The sequence below is a fragment of the Rosa chinensis genome, chromosome 5 (genome assembly GCF_002994745.2).
Source record: "Rosa chinensis cultivar Old Blush chromosome 5, RchiOBHm-V2, whole genome shotgun sequence".
NCBI lineage: Eukaryota > Viridiplantae > Streptophyta > Magnoliopsida > Rosales > Rosaceae > Rosa > Rosa chinensis.
The window spans coordinates 25670642-25690512 of NC_037092.1; the positions used below are offsets into that span (position 1 = coordinate 25670642).

The window sequence follows — 19871 nt, forward strand, 5'->3', positions numbered from 1 at the left end:
ACCTCAATTACTTTTTATCATTATCCTAGTTGTTGTTTGAAATGACCGAATTGCAAAAGTTTGGAAAGTTAAATTTTTTTTGTTATATCTATCATAAGTTCGTAATTTCATAAATCACGTGTTGACTTTAGAATTTTGTCCAAAATCATCGTCAATGAAGAGGTCATGAGACTTTTAGAAAAGTCCTTTCCCTAGGTGGTTCAAGGTCTCAAAAATCAAACCTTAGAAAAAGTAAAAAACACCCAAGTCATGTTGGTATTATGATATGTGATTCAAAAGCACCTCTGGTGGTCAAAGTGATTCATTGATGGGGAAGACTAGGTATTGGATTGAATGGATTCATTTGCTCGAGGCTATATTCAAAGAGTTTCGGATAATATCGATAATTTCATTGTTGACACGTTTACTTATCTAAAATGAACTAGCTCTCTTCATAATACAAACAAAATCAAAGCCCATAATTAAAATAACGAGTTCATTAATCAACAAATCAAGAGTTGAAAAAAAAAAAAAAACTCCTCAAGAAGGCATGTTCACTACCAAAAGTCCCTTAGGAATTTATAACTTTAAATTACTCATACATCAGAATTAATAAACAATCATACATCAGAATTAAAAGAGTTCTTTTATATTTGAGCGATATATATATTTGTTAGGGGGAATGAGTGAACATATTCATTGACAATAAATTACACCCACTGGAACCTAAGCTCCTAAAACATAAATCGTGCTAATGGGGAAAAAATCCTAGCTAGTAAGATACATTGAAGAACAACCTGCTCACTTATTCAAAAGCCCACCAAAAGAGAAAAATTTGCAAAAGAAACAAAAATTTGGGAAGAACACTAATAACTAATTAACGAACTAATACACTATGCGGACCAAAACACAGACACGTCTCTCCCTGCTCTTCTCTTCTCTCTCACACTCTCACTCCCACGATTCCTCCTCTTTTAAAACCCAAATCTCTCTCTCTCTCTCTATTTCTCTAAATGATCTGTATTTGATCGTAAACTGAGGAGGATGCGGATACTGAGGTCACATGGCGGCTTCAAAGTCTCAATCTTTGAGTCCCATCACTCCAAGGTTGGGCTGCGCCGCATCGCCACCGCCGCCTGCAGAGCCGTGGTGCTGCCGCGCTTCGGCGGGCCCGAGGTCCTGGAGCTCCGGCCCATTGTCGACGTTCCTGATCTCAAGCCCAGTGAGGTCCTCGTTCGCACTCGCGCCGTCTCAATCAATCCCCTTGATACCAGAGTCAGTCTCATCTCTTTCGCAAATTGATTCTCTCTCTTAACCTCTGTTTGGTTGCTCTCGTGAAAAAAAGTTCAATTATTTAGCTGCATTTGCATTTTTGGTTTCGATTCTGAGTCTGTTTCGGGTATGATTTTGGTTAATTTTCAGCTTAAATTTCAGTGCACTAGGTTTGATTTAGTCTTAACTCTGAAATTTCTTTTGGTTATAGATGTGTAGTTGTTCTCCATTGTGGTTCTAACTTTAAAAATCATTACTGTGTAGGAAAAATCTTTATATGTTGATAAGCTTGCCGATTCTTCTAGAGTTGTTCTTTTCAATTGTGACAAACGGCCCTAGATAACTATCATAACTGGAATGCCGTGGCTTCCAACTCATGTGACATTATTCGGTGTAATATATGTTTGTTGTAGGGATGAGTTTGCAGCTCAGTACAGGCATGCTATGAGATTTATGTTTTGTAGTAAATGTTCCGGCTTTAATTATTTTCAGATGCGGTCTGGCTATGGTCGTTCAATATTTGGACCTCTGCTTCCTCTAATTCTGGGACGTGATATTAGTGGTGAAGTTGCAGCTGTGGGAGCTTCAGTTAAGGGACTTACTGTAGGACAAGAAGTTTTTGGTGCATTGCATCCGACTGCTGTGAGGGGTACTTATACTGATTATGCAATTCTTTCAGAAGATGAACTTGCACCAAAACCAGCGTCAATTACACATGTGGTAAATATTTTTGTACTTTTTTCTGTGCTTCTAGCTTATAAAGGAAGGTCTAGTGGTTGTGTTTTGGCTTTCCATCAATTTGATTGGCTGCATATCTTCTGTAATTCTCCATTCCCTTGATATTGTAATAGTGGAGCTCTTCAATAGAGCTACTGTTAGTAGATTGTTTTGTAGTAGGTATAAAGTTTTTAATCAACTAAAAATGTTTGGATCTAAGGGTGGTGATTTGTCGTTAGCTTGTGTGTGAATGTTCGCTTTCCTAGACCTAGGGAAATGATGAAGGAAGCATTAACAATTTGGCTTTGTACAGATAATAGAACAAACGCTTGTAGAGTTAGGAGATGGACCCCTATCTGTCATTTATAGTGACAAATGTTAAACAGAGCATGAGGAGTTGGTTTGTGAAATTTGGCAAATAGCAGGAAGAAGAGTTCTGAAAATCTATGTAGATTAACTATGGTTTGGGCCTTCTTGAGAAATGAAATATTGAAATGGTTTGCATATGACATGACTGATGCTGTGTAATTCAATATAGTATTCACCATGAGCAAACTACTGTAATCATTTCACTGTGATTCCAATTTACATTAAAAAATGATCATTATGATGAGTTAAATGTATCAGAGTTTACTATTTGCATTCTGTTTATTTGGGTTCTGACCACATAACTTGCTTCTATTTAATTTTATGTGATACCAGGAAGCAAGTGCCATTCCTTTTGCTGCGTTGACTGCTTGGCGTGCTCTAAAAGGTACTGCAAGGATATCTGAGGGGTATGTTCTTATATATCAAGATTGAGTTGATTGTTTCAGTTCTGAGTCAAAAAGGTTTTTTGAGTTAATTTTCCATGGCTTTTGTTACGTTCTTCTGTTTCGTTTTTCAATAAAAGGTTGTTTCTATCAAAAAGAAAAAGTATTGACTGAATTTTCACATGGGTTTATCATTGTGTATGATGGTCTTCCTTTCACCCTGCTTATACTTATCAGTATAAGAAAAGATTGTCCTTGTCTGGCCATTTCTTGGCAAAATGAAATTTGTTTATTGGCTCATTGGAGATGCCAGGATGAAACTTTTAGTCCCCAATATTTATTTGTGAATTTTCTGAGTTGCTATCTGTTTCTGAATAATGACTGGGTTGAAGATGTCCGTTACGCTATATCTGAGTATTTTTGTTTGGATCTGGGCTTAATTGTATCATTGATAGTTTTGATGGTTGAAGGTTGTAAAGAATATCTCATCAGGAAAGGTTGTAAAGAATATGATTACTATTTGGGTGGACTTCTTGTTCATTTTATTCACCAATAAATTGTCTTCTTCCTTATTTGAAGATAAATAAGTATAATTTGCTATATAGGCAAAGGCTCTTAGTGGTGGGAGGTGGAGGAGCTGTAGGTTTTGCTGCAGTCCAGCTTGCAGTAGCCGCAAGGTGCCATGTTACTACCACATGTGGAAGCCAAAGTTTAGATCGAGTTTTGGCAGCTGGTGCTGAGCAGGCTGTTGACTATACCGCTGAGGTGATGTGTAATCAGATATTACTCATTCCATATATTTGATGCTGATACTTGCTGTGGAGTAGAATTATTTGAATATGCTATGGTGGTTATACCCAGAGAATAATTTATAGTGGAAAACTCTTACAGGACATTGAAATGACAATAAAGGGGAAGTTTGATGCTGTCTTGGACACCATTGGTGGGCCAGAGACGGAAAGAATAAGCATAAGTTTTTTAAAGAAAGGCGGGCACTATATGACACTTCAGGTGGGACATAGAATTATTACTTCTCTCGAAGGACCTTTGGTATTTACGTTCAGAATGATGCAAGATATGCTTATGAGGATTTCTGATATTATCATCGATTTGTTGCAGGGTGAGGCAGCATCCTTGACTGATAGATATGGGATAGCAATTGGGCTTCCAGTTGCTACTGCTGTTTTACTGAAGAAACAGATCCAGTACCGGTCTTCTCATGGAATAGGTAAAACAAACAATTATGTATTTGTAAATGGTTCAGCATAGCTTAAGTGCGTTATTTGTTGAAACAAAGGAAATGTGAATCTCTTCAGAAGTTGATTCAATGTGAATTTGTTGGTGGCTTTGCTGTTTGAACTTCTTTAGGCCCCGTTTGGGATTGCTTTGCTTTGAAAAAAATCAGCTTTTGTTCAAAATTTTAGATTTTATTGTGTTTGGTAAATAAATAAAAAGCAGGTTTAATTGAAAGTTATAGGTCACTGGTAGCATATTTTAGAAGCAGCCCAGATGTTGCTTTTAGACGCTGTTGTGGATCAAAACTCACTTTGCAGTTGTTTTACGTACTGACATCACTTTTAAAAATATTATTTACCAAACACGAAACTGTTTTAATTCACAGATTATTCTCACAACACAGCAGCAGCAGTTTTTTTTTAAAAGTCACAGCAACCCCAAACTAGCCCTTAATCCACTTTCTTGATTTAGTCTGCATAGTGACCTTTTTGATCACTTTGCAGACCTGAGGAGGACAAAGGCAATTAAATAGAGGAGTTTATGGAAGAATATAATATTTATGAAATAGATTTTGTTGCTGACTGTTATTAGTTTATGTTTTGTTGTGCTAGTTGAAACAATAACCATGTCTAATTCTAATAGATAGTGAAGACTAAAAGGTTTGCATTGAACATCAACTTTTTGTCTAATTATATTTGATACGAAAACTGCCACTTGTGATTATACCTTTAAGACTTTTTTTCATAAGTTTTGGTCCTTTATCTTTACCACATAGAGACATAATGCTTGCTATATAATAGTAAAGGTTTCAGGTTGTGAAGGTTTTTAGGCGGACAGTGTTTAGATGATCTGGTTTATATTAGTCTTTAACAAGAAAAAATTAGATATAATATGGAACACGGAATGCTATATTGTTGGGTTATTAAACAGGTTCTATTTTTTTCTTCTATTGATGGTGTAGAGTACTGGTGGACCTTCATGAGAGCAGACTCAGAAGGGTTACATGAGATCCGAAGGCTATCTGAAGCTGGAAAGTTAAACATACCTGTGGAGAAAACATTTCCCATCACTCAAGTGAGAGAGGCTCATGAGGCAAAGGAGAAGAAGCAGATTCATGGTAAAGTAGTGCTCAAACTTGACTGAAAGAAAATAGCACTAGCTCGCACTGGTTATCCTATTTCTCATACATTCCTCACTATTTTGCCTTGGCATCTATGTTGGTTATCGCTCTTCACCATTTGTTTGGAGAGAGAGGTTACTGCATTCTAGGCCTTCTCCGTGCAATAATAACCAGCAGTTGTACAGGGGTCAAAAGTTCTTTTTTATATCTGGTTTGCAATTTGTAAATGTTTGAGAATGTTCAGTTAATTCAGTTAGATCTTTATAATGGCCTTGCACTGTAATTATTTTATATATTTATACTTGGTCCAAGACTCCAAGTCTAAGATATCATCCATTAAACTGGAACTGGTAGTCTGAGACTGGCAGTGAACGTCTTGATAGTTAGAATCAACTGGATGTTGGTCTGCCCCACATATGTGAAGTTGAAACTTGCTACTAGTTTTCATTTTTGACGACATAGTTTTTAGAGAGGCAGGTACAATGGTTCATTTGTAATTGATAGGCAGAAATAAATGCTACTTCAGACATATACTTTCTTTAGTATCATTTTCTGTTCAGTATATAAAAGCTAATGGTGTTAATGCTTGGATCCGTTGGGGATCTAATTAACGTAAAGAAAAGAAATAGAGAGATTGACACAAGATGTATAGTGGTTCGTTTCCCGCCTTAGCGGGAAACTACGTCCACTTGAATGTGCACTAGTGTGTCGAGCCTTGCGGCCTAACAAGATTACAAGAGATGTAATGGGCTTGGATTGGAATGGTGTTTAAGTGGGAGGAGGCATTCCTTTTATAGGTGAAGGAATGCTTCTCCTTTACATTGTTTTCGATGTGGGACAAGCAACCATAACTATTCTAGTTCTAGAGAGCCTATTTGTGAGGGCATGTTGGCAAGGCCGGGAAGGTGGCTTCCCGGCGACGGATTTGCGACTTCCGGATACCGTAGCGTAGCTTGAACATAGGGCTACAAGATGCATGTATCGGTTGGGCCTCACCATGGCTTGTGGGTGTCTCAAAAAGGGTGTTACTTATGCTTGATGATGTAGTAAATACTCCATATTGTTGGAGGTATGTACAAGTCCCCGAAGTCCCCAAGTAAGAGGAGCTTCTTGGTTGGGGAGTTATAACCACGATGTCATCAAGCATAAGTAACCGGGCGACACGGAGCCCCTACAAGTCCCCGAACTCCGTAAGCAAGAAGGGACTCGTGAACCTGCATAACAAAGACAAAAAACAGGCATATGTAGGATTCTCGTTGCATTGGGCAACAAATGTGAGTTGCAATTATATGCGTTGGCATATACGAACGTACGGGGTGCATGGCACATGTTGATGTATACATGCGAGTGGCGCCGAGTACGATCGATTATGACGTACAAACTCGAGAACGCGTATGGTCGTGTGAGCATATGGATTGCATACGATAAATTTAAGTTGTATGAGCGTTGCGGAGGTAAGCGTTTGTAATTCTTGAGTGTTCAATGCTTGAACGCTTGTGTTTGTTTGGTTGTCGCTCGTATTAATGGAACGTGAAAAGAATTCGATTTGTCACAAGCGACAAATGGTAGAAGAATTCAATGTTCCATTAACGTGTGGTGTGTCGAGTAGACATGAGTGTAAAGTTCGAGGATTGCCGGGCAGGCATGAGCGAAACACTCGGGGTTGCCGGGAAGGCATGAGCGAAACACTCGGGGTTGCCGGGAAGGCATGAGCCAAAGCTCGTGGGTTGCCGGGAAGGCATGAGCGGGAAGCTCGTGGGTTGCCGGGAAGGCATGAGCGGAAGCTCGGGGGTGCCGGGAAGGCATGAGCGGAAGCTCGTGGGTTGCCGGGAAGGCATGAGAGGGAAGCTCTGGGTTGCTGGGAAGGCATGAGCGGGAAGCTCGTGGGTGCCGCGAAGGCATGAGCGGTAAGCTCGGGATGCCGGGAAGGCATTAACGGGTAGCTCGAAGGTGATGCCCTGAGGCATGAGCGGGAAGATCGTGGGTTGCCGGGAAGGCATGAGCGGGAAGCTCGTGAGCGGAAGCTCGTGGGTTGCCGAGAAGGCATGAGCGGTAAGCTCGGGAGCGGAAGCTCCAGGGTGCCGCGAAGGCATGAGCGGTAAGCTCGTGAGCGGAAGCTCGGGGGTGCCGCGAAGGCATGAGCGGTAAGCTCGGGATGCCGGGAAGGCATTAACGGGTAGCTCGAAGGTGATGCCCTGAGGCATGAGCGTGACCGTTGCTAATTATGCTGGGCTGTATGTACAAGTCCCCGAAGTCCCCAGTCAAGGAGGGTGTCCTTGCGGGTTGATACCAAAGCGTAGCTTTGTGCCGTATATCAAGCATAATTAGTGCGAGTGCGTCGTCCATCTAGAATTGGTTGGAGCGAACACTTTTGCCCTTTCGGGTGGGCCCCTGCCAGGCCCTGCGAGGAGTCCCCACTCCTGGCCATAGACCTCCGGATGGTCGGAAAATTGTTTGATGAGGGGAGCTGCGCGGAGCAGAGGGTGTTGGGTAGCGAGCCCAATCTTTGGTACCCAAGCGTCGGGGTTGACTGCCGGATCAATGGCTGCCGTAGGCTGTGTTAACTAGTCCCTTGCTGTTTTCTCAAATGAGAAACTTGACTGCAATGCCGCGTAGCGGTCATTGTCATTATGAGGCGTTGCCTTACCGCCTGGCGGTTGGATGAAAAATGATAAACACAGAGCAAGTAATAATATTTTGTATGAGCGTCCCATGTTTATTTAATTGAGTTGCAATTAAAATAGAAGCATGGCATATGTGTATAGCATATACTTGTAATGTGGATGCTAATATCATTTTGTAGGCATGCTTAAGGGTCATGGAAGCATGTAAATGCATATCAAGTGTGATACATTGTGGGCATGCTTAAGAGTAGTAAAAGCATGGCCATGGCTCTAATTGCAAGAGTGGAAGAGATAAGATATAGTGACTTATCTTATGCCGATTTGGAGGCTAGCGGAGTTGGCCGAGTGTGACGGTCCATTGCTCCGACGAAGTTCCTTAGCAGAAGCCTCGTTAATTGATGCGGTACTAAGTGACGGCGTCCCCTTAACATAAGGTAAATGATTAGCATTCCTTCCATATAATTCAATTGATTAAATATGTGCCATAGATATTTAATGTACACATGTTTTAGAATGTCACAGTAGTGACCATAGTGATATTGTTGCTTCGTATATATGCATGCATCAATTGACATGTAAAGTCTAGAGTTTCATGCGCATGTGCAGATGCAAGGTTGCATCATATTTGAATTAGGTGAAGCAAAAAATGAAAATTGATCTAGGGTGTGATCATGGTATGTGTAATGAATTTGTCATGGCATAGATGCATGAGATAAAGGTGATATGTATTGCATGGCAACAAGTAATCTGTTGAATATTCATGATAATGACGTCCTGACTTTTTGTAGTGTACTGCCATATAGTACTTTGGATTCATGGTAATGAATATTGCCATATTGGCCATATGCCCTGGTTGGGCAGTGGGCCGTGTACAAACTATAAAGAATATGTGTAAAGTAGCTGAATCACGTGTTGTAGGTGTGCACACATAAAGTATATGATGTTCTAATACATGGCATACTTATGAATCATATACTGGCATAGAGCTGCACTATATGTGGTACCACAGGGGTGTATATATATATATATATATATATATATATATATATATATATATACACAGTCCGGCTACACTAAGGACGTCCTTAGTTTTTCTTAGGTACGGATTTCCGGTTTTCACTCACTTTCCGATCACATTTTTACATCTTAACCGTTCAGTTTTTAGGTCCTAATGTATAGATCACCTCTGCAAAATTTCAGCCAAATTGGTGATCATTAAGGCATCCAAAACTGCAAATTACAACAATGTAAACGAACGGTTCCGGTTCGACAGATTCGGTTCGTTCGTGTAAATTGCAGTTTTGGACGCCTTAACGATCACCAAATTGGCTGAAATTTTGCAGAGGTGATCCATACATTAGGACCTAAAAACTGAACGGTTAAGATGTAAAAATGTGATCGGAAAGTTGGTGAAAACAGTAAATCCGTTCCATAAGAAAAACTAAGGACATCCTTACCTGAGAAAAATCCTATATATATATATATATATATATAGTTGGGACACGCGGCCAATTGATGTGAATTAAGCATGCTAAAAGCTGGCAGCAGGAGTCCAAAGCCTAGTATGACGAGTGCGCCAGGCTATTGATAGATGTCGCTAAATTAAGAGGCCTGCTGTTCTTAAATTGCAATAGCTGAAGTTTGAAACAGAGGTGTGTGATGTTCGTATCAATAAGGTGAGAGAAACTTAACTTTCTTCTCTTTTGTTGGTTTGATAGCAGGCGAAGTTGGTGGTGAAACCACTGTTTGAATCAAGAAACTCAAATTGGATGCTCAGAGAAGAGATGAGTCCAGACGCCAATACCTGGGTGTTCGCTGAGGAGTGCCAACAATCGACCACTGGGTGTCCAGAGTGATTGTTCAAGTGCCCAGAAAGCTAGGATAGATCGAATATGGGTGTCCAGAGTGATTCAGCGGAGAAAGTTGGGCGGTGATTCCTCGGCGGTGGTACCTCAGCGGAGGATGCTCAGCGGTGGTGGCCTAGCGGAGCCTTGGCCACTGGTGGCGGCTAGCGGCGATGCTCAGTGGTGAGTGGCAAGCGGAGAAGGCCAGCGGTGAATCTCTCGGCGGTGAAGCTCGAATGTAAAGCTATCCGGCGGTGAAGCTTAGTGGAGCATGGCCAGCGGTGCTTGCCCGACGGAGATTCCGAGCGGAGGCTTGGTTCAGCGGAGCTTTGGCGGAGATGGTTCTTTTGCGGAGAACTGGTGGAGTGTAGCGGAGGTGGGAAGTTCGGCGGTGCATTTCCAGCGATGCAACCCGGGCTGGTGGGAAGTTCGGCGGAGGTGGCACCGGACTGGTGCATTTCAAGCGGAGGTGGCACCGGACTGGTGGAGTGTAGCGGAGGTGGGAAGTTCGGCGGTGCATTTCCAGCGATGCAACCCGGACTGGTGGGAAGTTCGGCGGAGGTGGCACCGGACTGGTGGACTGTAGCGGAGGTGGGAAGTTCGGCGGTGCATTTCCAACGATGCAAGCCGGACGAGGTTGCCCAGCGGAGCGGTGGCTGGCGGAACTCGGAGTTCAGCGGAACATGAGTTCGGCGGAACCGAAGTCTGGCGGAGATGGTTCTGTGATGGAGACCGAGTTTGGTCGAAGAAGTTGGACGGAGCTGCAGTTGGGTGCGCAGCGGCGCTGCAGAAGTTCGGCTGAGCGGGGGTTGCCGGCGGAGCTAGGGCCAGCGGCAGCGTATGAGCTCCACCCCAGCGGTGATGCTCGGAAACTAGAACCTGCTCCGCCGCTGATGGTAGCTGGTGGTGAGACTTGGCTAGCGGAGCTCGCTTGGCGGTGCTTGAGTTCAGCGGGGGAAGAAGGGCGGCGGAACTTGCAGCAGGCCCGGAGTTCGGCGGAGCTCGGGTCAGCGGAGTAGAGTCCGGCGGAGCTGGCTGGGTGCCCAGAGCAAATCTCTGGGTGTCCAGAAAAGTTTGCCGCCAATTTTTCAATTTTATTTTATTTATTATTTTTTTTTTTTGTGTTTTGAACCATGGTCAGCGTTGACCAAGCTAGCCCGGCGTTGACTTGCCCCGCCGGGCGTTGACTTGCCCCGCCGGGCGCTGACCGACCCCGCCGGGCGCTGACTTGCCCCGCCGGGCGCTGACCGACCCCGCCGGGCATTGACCAGCCATGTTGGGCGTTGACTTGCCCTGCCGGGCGTTGACCGACCCCAATTTGATGTTGAATGAGCGTCAACTCGACATTTTCGGGTCAAAGTTCGTGGTAGGTGACGAAGCCTTTGTGTTGGCTTCCCACAGACGGCGCCAATGTTGATGCTTGGATCCGTTGGGGATCTAATTAACGTAAAGAAAGAGATAGAGAGATTGACACAAGATGTATAGTGGTTCGTTTCCCGCCTTAGCGGGAAACTACGTCCACTTGAATGTGCACTAGTGTGTCGAGCCTTGCGGCCTAACAAGATTACAAGAGATGTAATGGGCTTGGATTGGAATGGTGTTTAAGTGGGAGGAGGCATTCCTTTTATAGGTGAAGGAATGCTTCTCCTTTACATTGTTTTCGATGTGGGACAAGCAACCATAACTATTCTAGTTCTAGAGAGCCTATTTGTGAGGGCATGTTGGCAAGGCCGGGAAGGTGGCTTCCCGGCGACGGATTTGCGACTTTCGGATATCGTAGCGTAGCTTGAACATAGGGCTACAAGATGCATGTATCGGTTGGGCCTCACCATAGCTTGTGGGTGTCTCAAAGAGGGTGTTACTTATGCTTGATGATGTAGTAAATACTCCATATTGTTGGAGGTATGTACAAATGGCAACTATTTTCACATAATCTGTTCCAACTGTTGAAAACCTGTGAAGACTTTGTTGAACTTTTTTTATGTTTAGGGCAATGTTGGTGAAGGAATGTCTATCCGAGGGATTTAGAGAACTGGAACTAATTCGTGGGTGAGATGAGAATTGCTGGGAGGGGAGATTGAGGCAAAATTTCAATTAGAAAGATGAAAATTTAGAGAACTGGAAAAATCGAAAGAAGCAAATGAAAGTTCACACAGTACATTACATACAATAAGGTTTCCAATACAAGAAAATACAAATATAACATAAATTCATGAATTGAAGGATGGCTCACTTTGACCACTAGTAGTGTCTCTATTGAACAACATTGAGTGTGATAGTGGAAGACCAAAAACCATTGACATCTTTGGTGGGAGAACGGGCAATGGAACTTCGAAGTTAAGCACTCGTATTGCTTCTTGTATCAAAGGCCTGAAATTGTAATCCGGACGAGCGCACCACAACCCAACCATCAATAAGCACTCCATTTGTTTCACATCAAACTCTCCACGCAGTTTCGGATCAGCTGCTTCGATAATTTTCCCATCTCCATAGAGCTCCCAAACCCACTCCACCATATTGATTTGCTTCTCTTCATACCTCGAATCAATGGGTTTTCTCCCACAAGCTATTTCCAAAGCAACAACTCCGAAACTATAGACATCTGTTTCCATGCTAGCCTTTCCCGTTGTAACATATTCCATAGCCATGTAGCCCATTGTTCCTGCTACAATCGTAGTTTGAGACATTTTTCCATGGTCTACAAGTCGAGCTAACCCAAAATCTCCAAGTTTGGCGTTGAAATTCGAGTCCAACATAACATTGCTGGATTTGATATCCCTGTGCAGCACACACTGTTCCCATTCTTGGTGAAGATAGAGCAATCCTGCGGCCAATCCATTTGCAATTTTGTACCTTACCTCCCAAGTTAACATGCTTTCTTCTTTGAACAGATGAGCATCTAAGCTTCCGTTGGGCATATATTCGTAGACAAGTAGGAGTTTCTTTTCGTGGCACCAACCAATTAGTTGCACTAGATTCCGATGCCTCAGCCGACTGATGATACTTACTTCTGCTGCATACTCCTTCAACCCTTGTTTAGACCCTCGGGATATCTTCTTAACAGCAACATATGAGTCCAAATCTTTGATGCAGCCTCTATAAACTCGGCCAAATCCTCCTTCCCCAAGCTTTTCTCCTTGTTCAAAATTGTTAGTTGCTTGGGCCAATTCATTGTAGGAAAACTTCCTGGGGCCTATCCCCTTTTCGAATTCATCAGGAACCAAATCATGAATATCCAAACACTCCAAAGTATCATCATCAGTAGTACTTTCCCCAGCTGTTCCCCTCTTCTTCCTGCAGAAGACGTACCAAACCAAAGCCAATGCACCAACCAAGGTAACACATCCACCAACACCCAATCCGACTGCTAGTCCTACGTTGTTGTTGGACGTCGTCGGACTATTGCTAGGCAGAGGATTGTTGTTTGTCGAATTATCATCCTCCAGAAGAGTGGAGGTAAAATTCCATGCAATGATCTTATGCAGAGCAACTGCATAACCCGTGGAAGCAGAGAATCCAACAATGACCCTATCGGGCAAGTATTGAAGCAGATCAATCGAGCAATAAATTTTTTTGATCACCTGTACTTTCCTGTAACGATCTACAAAAGTAGTGAAGGCAACACTAAGATTTTTTGAGCTGGAGTTGTAGCTAATTGTGGCAATATTTTGTTTTCCTTCAATGATACCACCACTCCATTCCGTGGTAAGATTAGACTTGACAGAGTTGATGTCGATCCCCACATGATCGTAATCAGGATCTTCGATTGTTGGTTGGCCTATATTATGCCTATTATTAGGGTAGATATCAAACTCGACTGCCACAAACGAGTACCTAGTGGTAAATTTTGGCAGCGTAGTGTTGACAGGGAGGCCAAGTTTGCTGCCTCTATCTAAGGCCTGGTCGAGTAAGGAGCCGTTTGGAGCAAGGAAGAACACCAAGCCGTCACCGCAGAGGGGGTCATTGGAGGTGTCAATGGAGAATATGAAACTTGAAGTGAAATCAGCTAGTTTTTCATTCTGCCGGAGGAGGAACGATTCACCGAAGGTGGCTCTACCGGTGCTCCAGTTCCTTGCGTCATCAAGAGCACTTTTGGTGAGTCGGAGGGAGCCGTCGGTGAAAGCATCTCCCTCTAGAAATAGAGTCCTGGTGTTGGCGGGAAAGCTGGAGAAGTTGAAAGTCAATGGAGTTGCAGACAAGGTTAAAACAAACAAGAGAACAAGAAGGAACTGAAGACGCTCTGGTGAGAACTGGAGTGCTGTTATGTTGACAGCCATCTTCAATTTTGTGTTCATTCGAGTCTCTAGAGTAACTATGAACTTGCTACAACAAAACTAGGGCTTCAAATCTTCTGTCCCCATTTCCTTATCCCTTTCCCTGTCACACTATAAAATTTTGACACTTGGCATTTGTTGCCTACATAGTTTAACCATCTCTTATCAACCTGACTTCAAATCTTCTGTCCCCATTTCCTTATCTCCTTCCCTATCTCCCTATAAAATTTTGACACTTGACATTTGTTGCCTACTCAGCTTAACCATCTCTTATCAGCCTAGTAACCCCGTTAAACTCTAACTAAGGTATTCATAAGGAGCTCCACAGAATCTGTCACATCATTCGATACAAATATCGGCCGGCAAAAAGAATTGGAAGCCCCCAAATGTCAAAACAAACAAACAAATTGATTCAGCCAAAAAAAACAAAAAAAGTCTAACATAACGACAACCGTACTAATTTTTTATTGTTTCAGTACTTTGACGATTATGTTGCTGGAGAATAAAAGTTGGACTTTGTTTTCTAATATTTCAAAGTTATTTTGGTACATTTTTTCAGTTTTGACTAACAAACCATTTTCTCTTAATAATAGTATTGATAATATAATTTCTTCTTTAAAAACACATACGCATTCAAATTGGTCATAATTTAGTCATTTGTGTAGGGGTGACATCATTTAGTATAGATTTACCAATGAAGAAAGGTACAGTCATCGGGGACGTGACTCCATTAGGTGTTCTCAAAAGTGTATATCCAAGGTGAAGAATGCCTAGCTCTGGCCTTCAACAACATATTCGCCATCAACACCATCTTCTCAATGGCAAGGCCGGCCCTGAGGGCTGTCGCTTGAGGAAGCCGCCTTAGGCCACCAGTGGTTTTTTTTTTTTTTATATATATAAATATAGATTTCAACAATCGGTTATATATTTTTCTTCGCCCAGTTGCTATATGGACTGTTGTGGTTCAGTTGGTGGGGAACGTGGTGGCTTGCATTTATGAGCCACCCCACCCAGGTTCGATTTTTGAGCTTGTTCAATTCACTTTGCTTTTTTTATTTTTATTCTTTTTTCTGGTTTACTAAAGTACTCTTTTATTTTTATTTTTTTAGTTTCTTTTGGTATAATCACCTTTAATTCATTTTCTTTATTGCTAACGTATATGAGTTTAATTTATTTTGCCCCTTATAATTTAAGAAAATAATATATATACGTAACAAAATACTATATGAAAATCAAATTTTATTATTGAATAAAACAAATTTAGTTGATCGAACACCATTCATGAGGCCACATTTTAATTATTCGCCTCAGACCTCTACAATGTCAGGACTGGCCTTGCTCAATGGTCAGCAAGATAAGCTTCTGTAATTTCGCCCTATGCAAATCCTTCATGAAGAAGTTGTGTAAGCATATCATACAAGTGCTCTTGGTCTTTGCAATAAACTAAATGAAGCTCTAGTTAATTTTGTCATAAAAATTAGATGGATCGGAGTAGAGAATATGAAGTGTATGTATACATTTAGGTTCAGAAAATTAATCCTCAGTAGCCTTTCACATATTAGATTGATGAGATATTGGAACAAATGAAAATGACTAAATTAATGAGATAAAATAATATAAAAATATTTGAAAAGCAAAACACAACGTTGTTTCTAATATAGTGGTAAGTATAGAAATAATTGTTATGGTAGGTTCTTCTCCATGCTTTGTCATGTAACTTCATACATACCTACCGTGAAAGGATATATTGCTCTGGGGGTAATGAAATGATTAAACAATTTGAAAATTCTATGATTATGTGTATAGCATGAGTTATAAGCAAACACCTACAAACTAATGGGCCCTTATGGGTGTTTAGTGTGACCAAAATCATATATTAATCGATTACCTCTGTTTTTATTAATTCAAATTAAAACAGTATTTCTTGGGATATACTTGCTTATTTATTAGGATAATCTGTTGTATAACGAAGGTCGCGTTATTGTTCTTGAAGTCACTTTATTGATCCTTTGTGGCTAAGCCGTAAAAATGGAGAAGCCCCGCTACGTATTGTTGGTGTTGTTATTTTAGAATGGTTTATTTACAAATTATAATAACAGTAGGTGTTGCTTTTTCATTGCAAATTAAGCTAGCTGCTTGCCTGTTGACTACCTATAACTATGTATTATATACATAATGAAGCTGGTAGCTGGTTACCTATTTATTTTCATATACATTTCGGAAAAAGAAAGAAAGAAGAAAGTGTCTTGTTGAGAAATATAATGAAGGACAATTATTCGATCATGCTGGAACAAGTGAAAAGTGTTAGAGTTTTATGAAAAATAGAGAAGCAGAAAAAAAAACAGAGAGAAAGCTGAAGAACGAGATGGATTTCAAGGCTGCAATTGTATCGATATGTGTTAATTACAGGACTACATGTATTTATACTATGCACTCTAACTTGAGTTGGAAAATCACACTTTTACCGTTAACAAAAAGGTAATTTGGAGATAATTAATAACTGTTAGACAACGGTATCTACTCCACTCCTACCGTTGAATCACTTGCATTCAAGCTATGTACCCGCCTACAAGCATATATTCCCTAATTCATAAACCCAAAATAATGGATAAGAGTACTGGTGACAGAGCCGTCTGAAACTCTTTGGAGGCCCTGTGCGAAAGTTTAAAATACGGCCCTCCAAACTTCAATCTTATATGAGATTTATACTTGAACAAACTTACATATAAAATCAAATAACCAACAATGTATGATCAATATCATTAGAAGAGCCTACAAAAGAGGCTAAATATTCAATACAAACATAAAGTTTGCAGCAAAAAATAATTACAAAAATATACTTGATCTGAAACCCTCAAAATAACACATTCTAACAGTGTTGATTGATATTCATTTGAAAATCCATCTCCTTGCCTTCTTACCTGCAAACTGATCAATTAGCTTATCACAATTGATTTTTCCAAGATATTCGTTCTCAATTGAAATCAAAGCAAGTTCATTTAACCTTTCTTGTGACATAGTTGATCGCAAATAAGATTTCAACAACTTTAACTTGGAAAAACTCCTCTCAGCTGAAGCAACAGTAACAGGCACAGTTAACAATATTCGATATACAAGTCTAACAACCGGGCAAGTGTTCCTTTCCTGTAAGAAATTCAATATATCAATAGTAGTCATCCTCTGTTTGGGTAATATTTCCCTTAAGAGTTTTAGCTCTCTAAACAGGTATTCCCCATCAACATCTGAACTCTCTCCATGTCTCAAAACAGTCTCAAGATGAATACAAGCAGTTTTCATATCATTATCATTCAAGGAATTCAAAGTTTCTAAAGTGAATAAAAATCCAAAGATATCATCATAATGTTGATATTGTTCAAACCTTCTATTTAATGATCCCTTAGCTTGATCTACAATATATAAGAAATAATGCACTCTAAAAGATTCTTGACCTGAAGATGATGGAGATGGCTCACTGCCGCTTTCATCAAAAAATCTTTTTCTTTGAGGGAATTTGATTCTACACCCAAATTCACACACCCCTTTTAGAATAAACCCATTCATAAGAGTGTTTTAATATACACCCAAACCAATTAATTAGGTTTATTCAAAATAAAAAAACCTATTAAATAGGGTAAATATTAAAACCTAATGTTGTTAAGAATTACTGAAGCTGCCATTATCAAATTCCCCATTCACCTATTAAATAGGATTAATAGTCAAAATCATCTGGCAAATATTATGGAGTTTGATTGACATTATTGTTGGTATTACCTTCACTTTAGGTTTTTATCAGTACTTAATTTTAGATGTTTACATTAATGTCATTATTATCATATAATGATGAATTTTTGGTATGTTTCTTCCTATATATAGAAGCTAGTGAATTCATTCGTCATTTTTTTTTGGGTGGAGACCTTTCACAAAGTTGCATATGATTTCAAAGGACCTATTCATGAGGTTTATTTCATCATTTTCTTATGGGTTAGAGACTTTCTTTCAAATAGGTACATATATCATATTCGTAATTCAAATTACCTATTCATCAGATTTATTTAGTATAATATCTTTGTTAATCTTTTGATTTTGTGTAAAGCTTGAATTGGATGGATTTTTAGTAATTAGAAATTTCAATTTATGAATTTGGTACAGAACTTAGTTTCATTCCTTCAAAATAGAATCGTTGTTCCTAATTACCTGATACGTAAATTGCTTTAATATGTAATACATATGATTTAGATGTTTGTTTTTGTAGTTTTAAATTATTTGTGTGACTCTATATCATAGGTTGTTTATTCCATAACCTATAGTATTGACAATTAATATACGTATAATTTAGATAATATATTTTGGATATATGTATTTAAATCCTAATAGAGTTTTACCTTTGAAATAGATCTATGAAGGTAATTTGCAATTGTATAAGGAATCACACCATGCAGGGCACTAGTAGTTGGGAGATTTATGAAGACTACATTGCAAAATGCTAGTCGAGATGACAGATGAAGTGTTATAATGTTCTTTATATTAGGTTCGAAAATGTAAAGTTTATATTTCAATTGTAAAAACAAATTTAAAATTGTTTATTTCAATACTGGATGAACATCATTTACGGTTGTACTCCTTGTCCCTATTTCAATAAATTTTTAGGTTTATTTCTTCAAAAAGAATGTGTATTTAAATTACCTTGATATTAGAAATAAACTTCTTAATATTGTAAAGTTCATTTTCAATTGTAAAACAATGAATGATAATAATGAGTTTGCTAAATTATAGTGCAAAAACTCTTGCACATTAAAAATTATTCAATGTGCCAAAATTAAGGGATAATTATATATTAAGCAAACACTACAGTTACACATAACTATTATGTGGTCCTTGACCACCCCATAGAATCAGGCACCTATGTGGAGAAAAATGTAGGGGCGGGAAAAAAAAATCTTAAAGCAATCAATCTACATCAAGTACATTTTACATGGACTAATTACATTAACTCGATCATTTTAGAAAATTAATGCATATGAAATGATTGTATAACTACACCTATTAGAACGGATAAGCAAAATAACATACCTTAATGAGAGGATGTTTAATCATGTCGAGAAAGAGAAATATTTATATAATAGGAATATAACAGAATCTGATGATACACAATAGCAAATATATAGATCACATCGGAAAGGAAGAAATATAGGATAATTAAGGCAATTAATCGTTTTAAATAAGAGAAAAATCAAGGATTAAATTGATTGTATTAAATTCTAAATATTTAAATTCAAAAAATAGTCAACAACTATATTTGAGGAATATTTTATTTATTCAATCAGAAGGGCAAAAAAGTCAAACTAAAAAAAGTGAAAAATGTTAATTATAGATTTAAAACCTATAAGGAATGTTCAATTATGTGAATTGGGTGTAAATTAAAAGAAAATATAGGGATGGGTTTTTCTTAATAGGAGCTTTGTTTTGTGGGTTTTTATCTAATTTTCTCTTTCTTTGAATTGGACGCTTTTCCTGAAAAACAGGATCAACATCTAATGCAGCAGCAATTTCTTTAGCAGTAATTATTGCATCTATAAAGCTAGTTTCTCTAAACTTATCAAGCCAAGCAATTAGACCTTTTACTTCAGCTATAGCAACATTAATTTGCATATTATTAGACTGCAGCACGTTGCTAACCCTATTAAAAGCAAACAACATCTCATACCAAATCACCATGCTTAGCAAAGTGCTACTAAAGCAAACATTAATTTATTTGTAAATAACTAAATAACAAATCAAAGAATCATACCTAGTGGCTGAGTAGTGAGGTACTGAGGTCGATGAGAACTAAGGAATGGAGAGAGACAGAACACAAAAAAAAGGAGAGCATAAGTTTTGGTCGGATGGGGCCTCTTTGAGTGAGATTGATGATAACTAAGGAGGGGAGAGAGACAGAACACATAAAAAGAAGGAAAGGATAATTTTTGGTTGGATGGCTTTCTTATTATTTTAGTTTTTAATATTTATTTATTTAAAAAAAAAGCCATAAAAAATGAAAATTGGGCCCTCTCATT

General features: G+C 39.4%; 3 protein-coding genes across 3 annotated transcripts; 1 reads left to right on the plus strand and 2 right to left on the minus strand.

The window, feature by feature from the left end:
• Window positions 1-877: 877 nt before the first annotated feature.
• Window positions 878-5605, plus strand: LOC112166400 (reticulon-4-interacting protein 1, mitochondrial). The gene is made up of 7 exons (XM_024303241.2): window positions 878-1254; window positions 1744-1971; window positions 2671-2744; window positions 3326-3485; window positions 3612-3731; window positions 3840-3948; window positions 4918-5605. The coding sequence occupies exons 1-7, from the start codon at window positions 1024-1026 to the stop codon at window positions 5097-5099; spliced, it is 1104 nt and encodes a 367-aa protein (XP_024159009.1). The 5' UTR covers window positions 878-1023; the 3' UTR covers window positions 5100-5605.
• A 6075-nt stretch (window positions 5606-11680) lies between these two features.
• Window positions 11681-13821, minus strand: LOC112166399 (L-type lectin-domain containing receptor kinase IX.1). Its single transcript, XM_024303240.2, has one exon. The coding sequence runs from the start codon at window positions 13819-13821 to the stop codon at window positions 11755-11757; it is 2067 nt and encodes a 688-aa protein (XP_024159008.2). The 3' UTR covers window positions 11681-11754.
• A 2793-nt stretch (window positions 13822-16614) lies between these two features.
• LOC112166403 lies at window positions 16615-19785 on the minus strand. Its single transcript, XM_040506799.1, has 2 exons — window positions 19316-19785; window positions 16615-17323 (listed from the first exon to the last, which is right to left on the minus strand). The coding sequence occupies exons 1-2, from the start codon at window positions 19531-19533 to the stop codon at window positions 16708-16710; spliced, it is 834 nt and encodes a 277-aa protein (XP_040362733.1). The 5' UTR covers window positions 19534-19785; the 3' UTR covers window positions 16615-16707.
• Window positions 19786-19871: the final 86 nt, after the last annotated feature.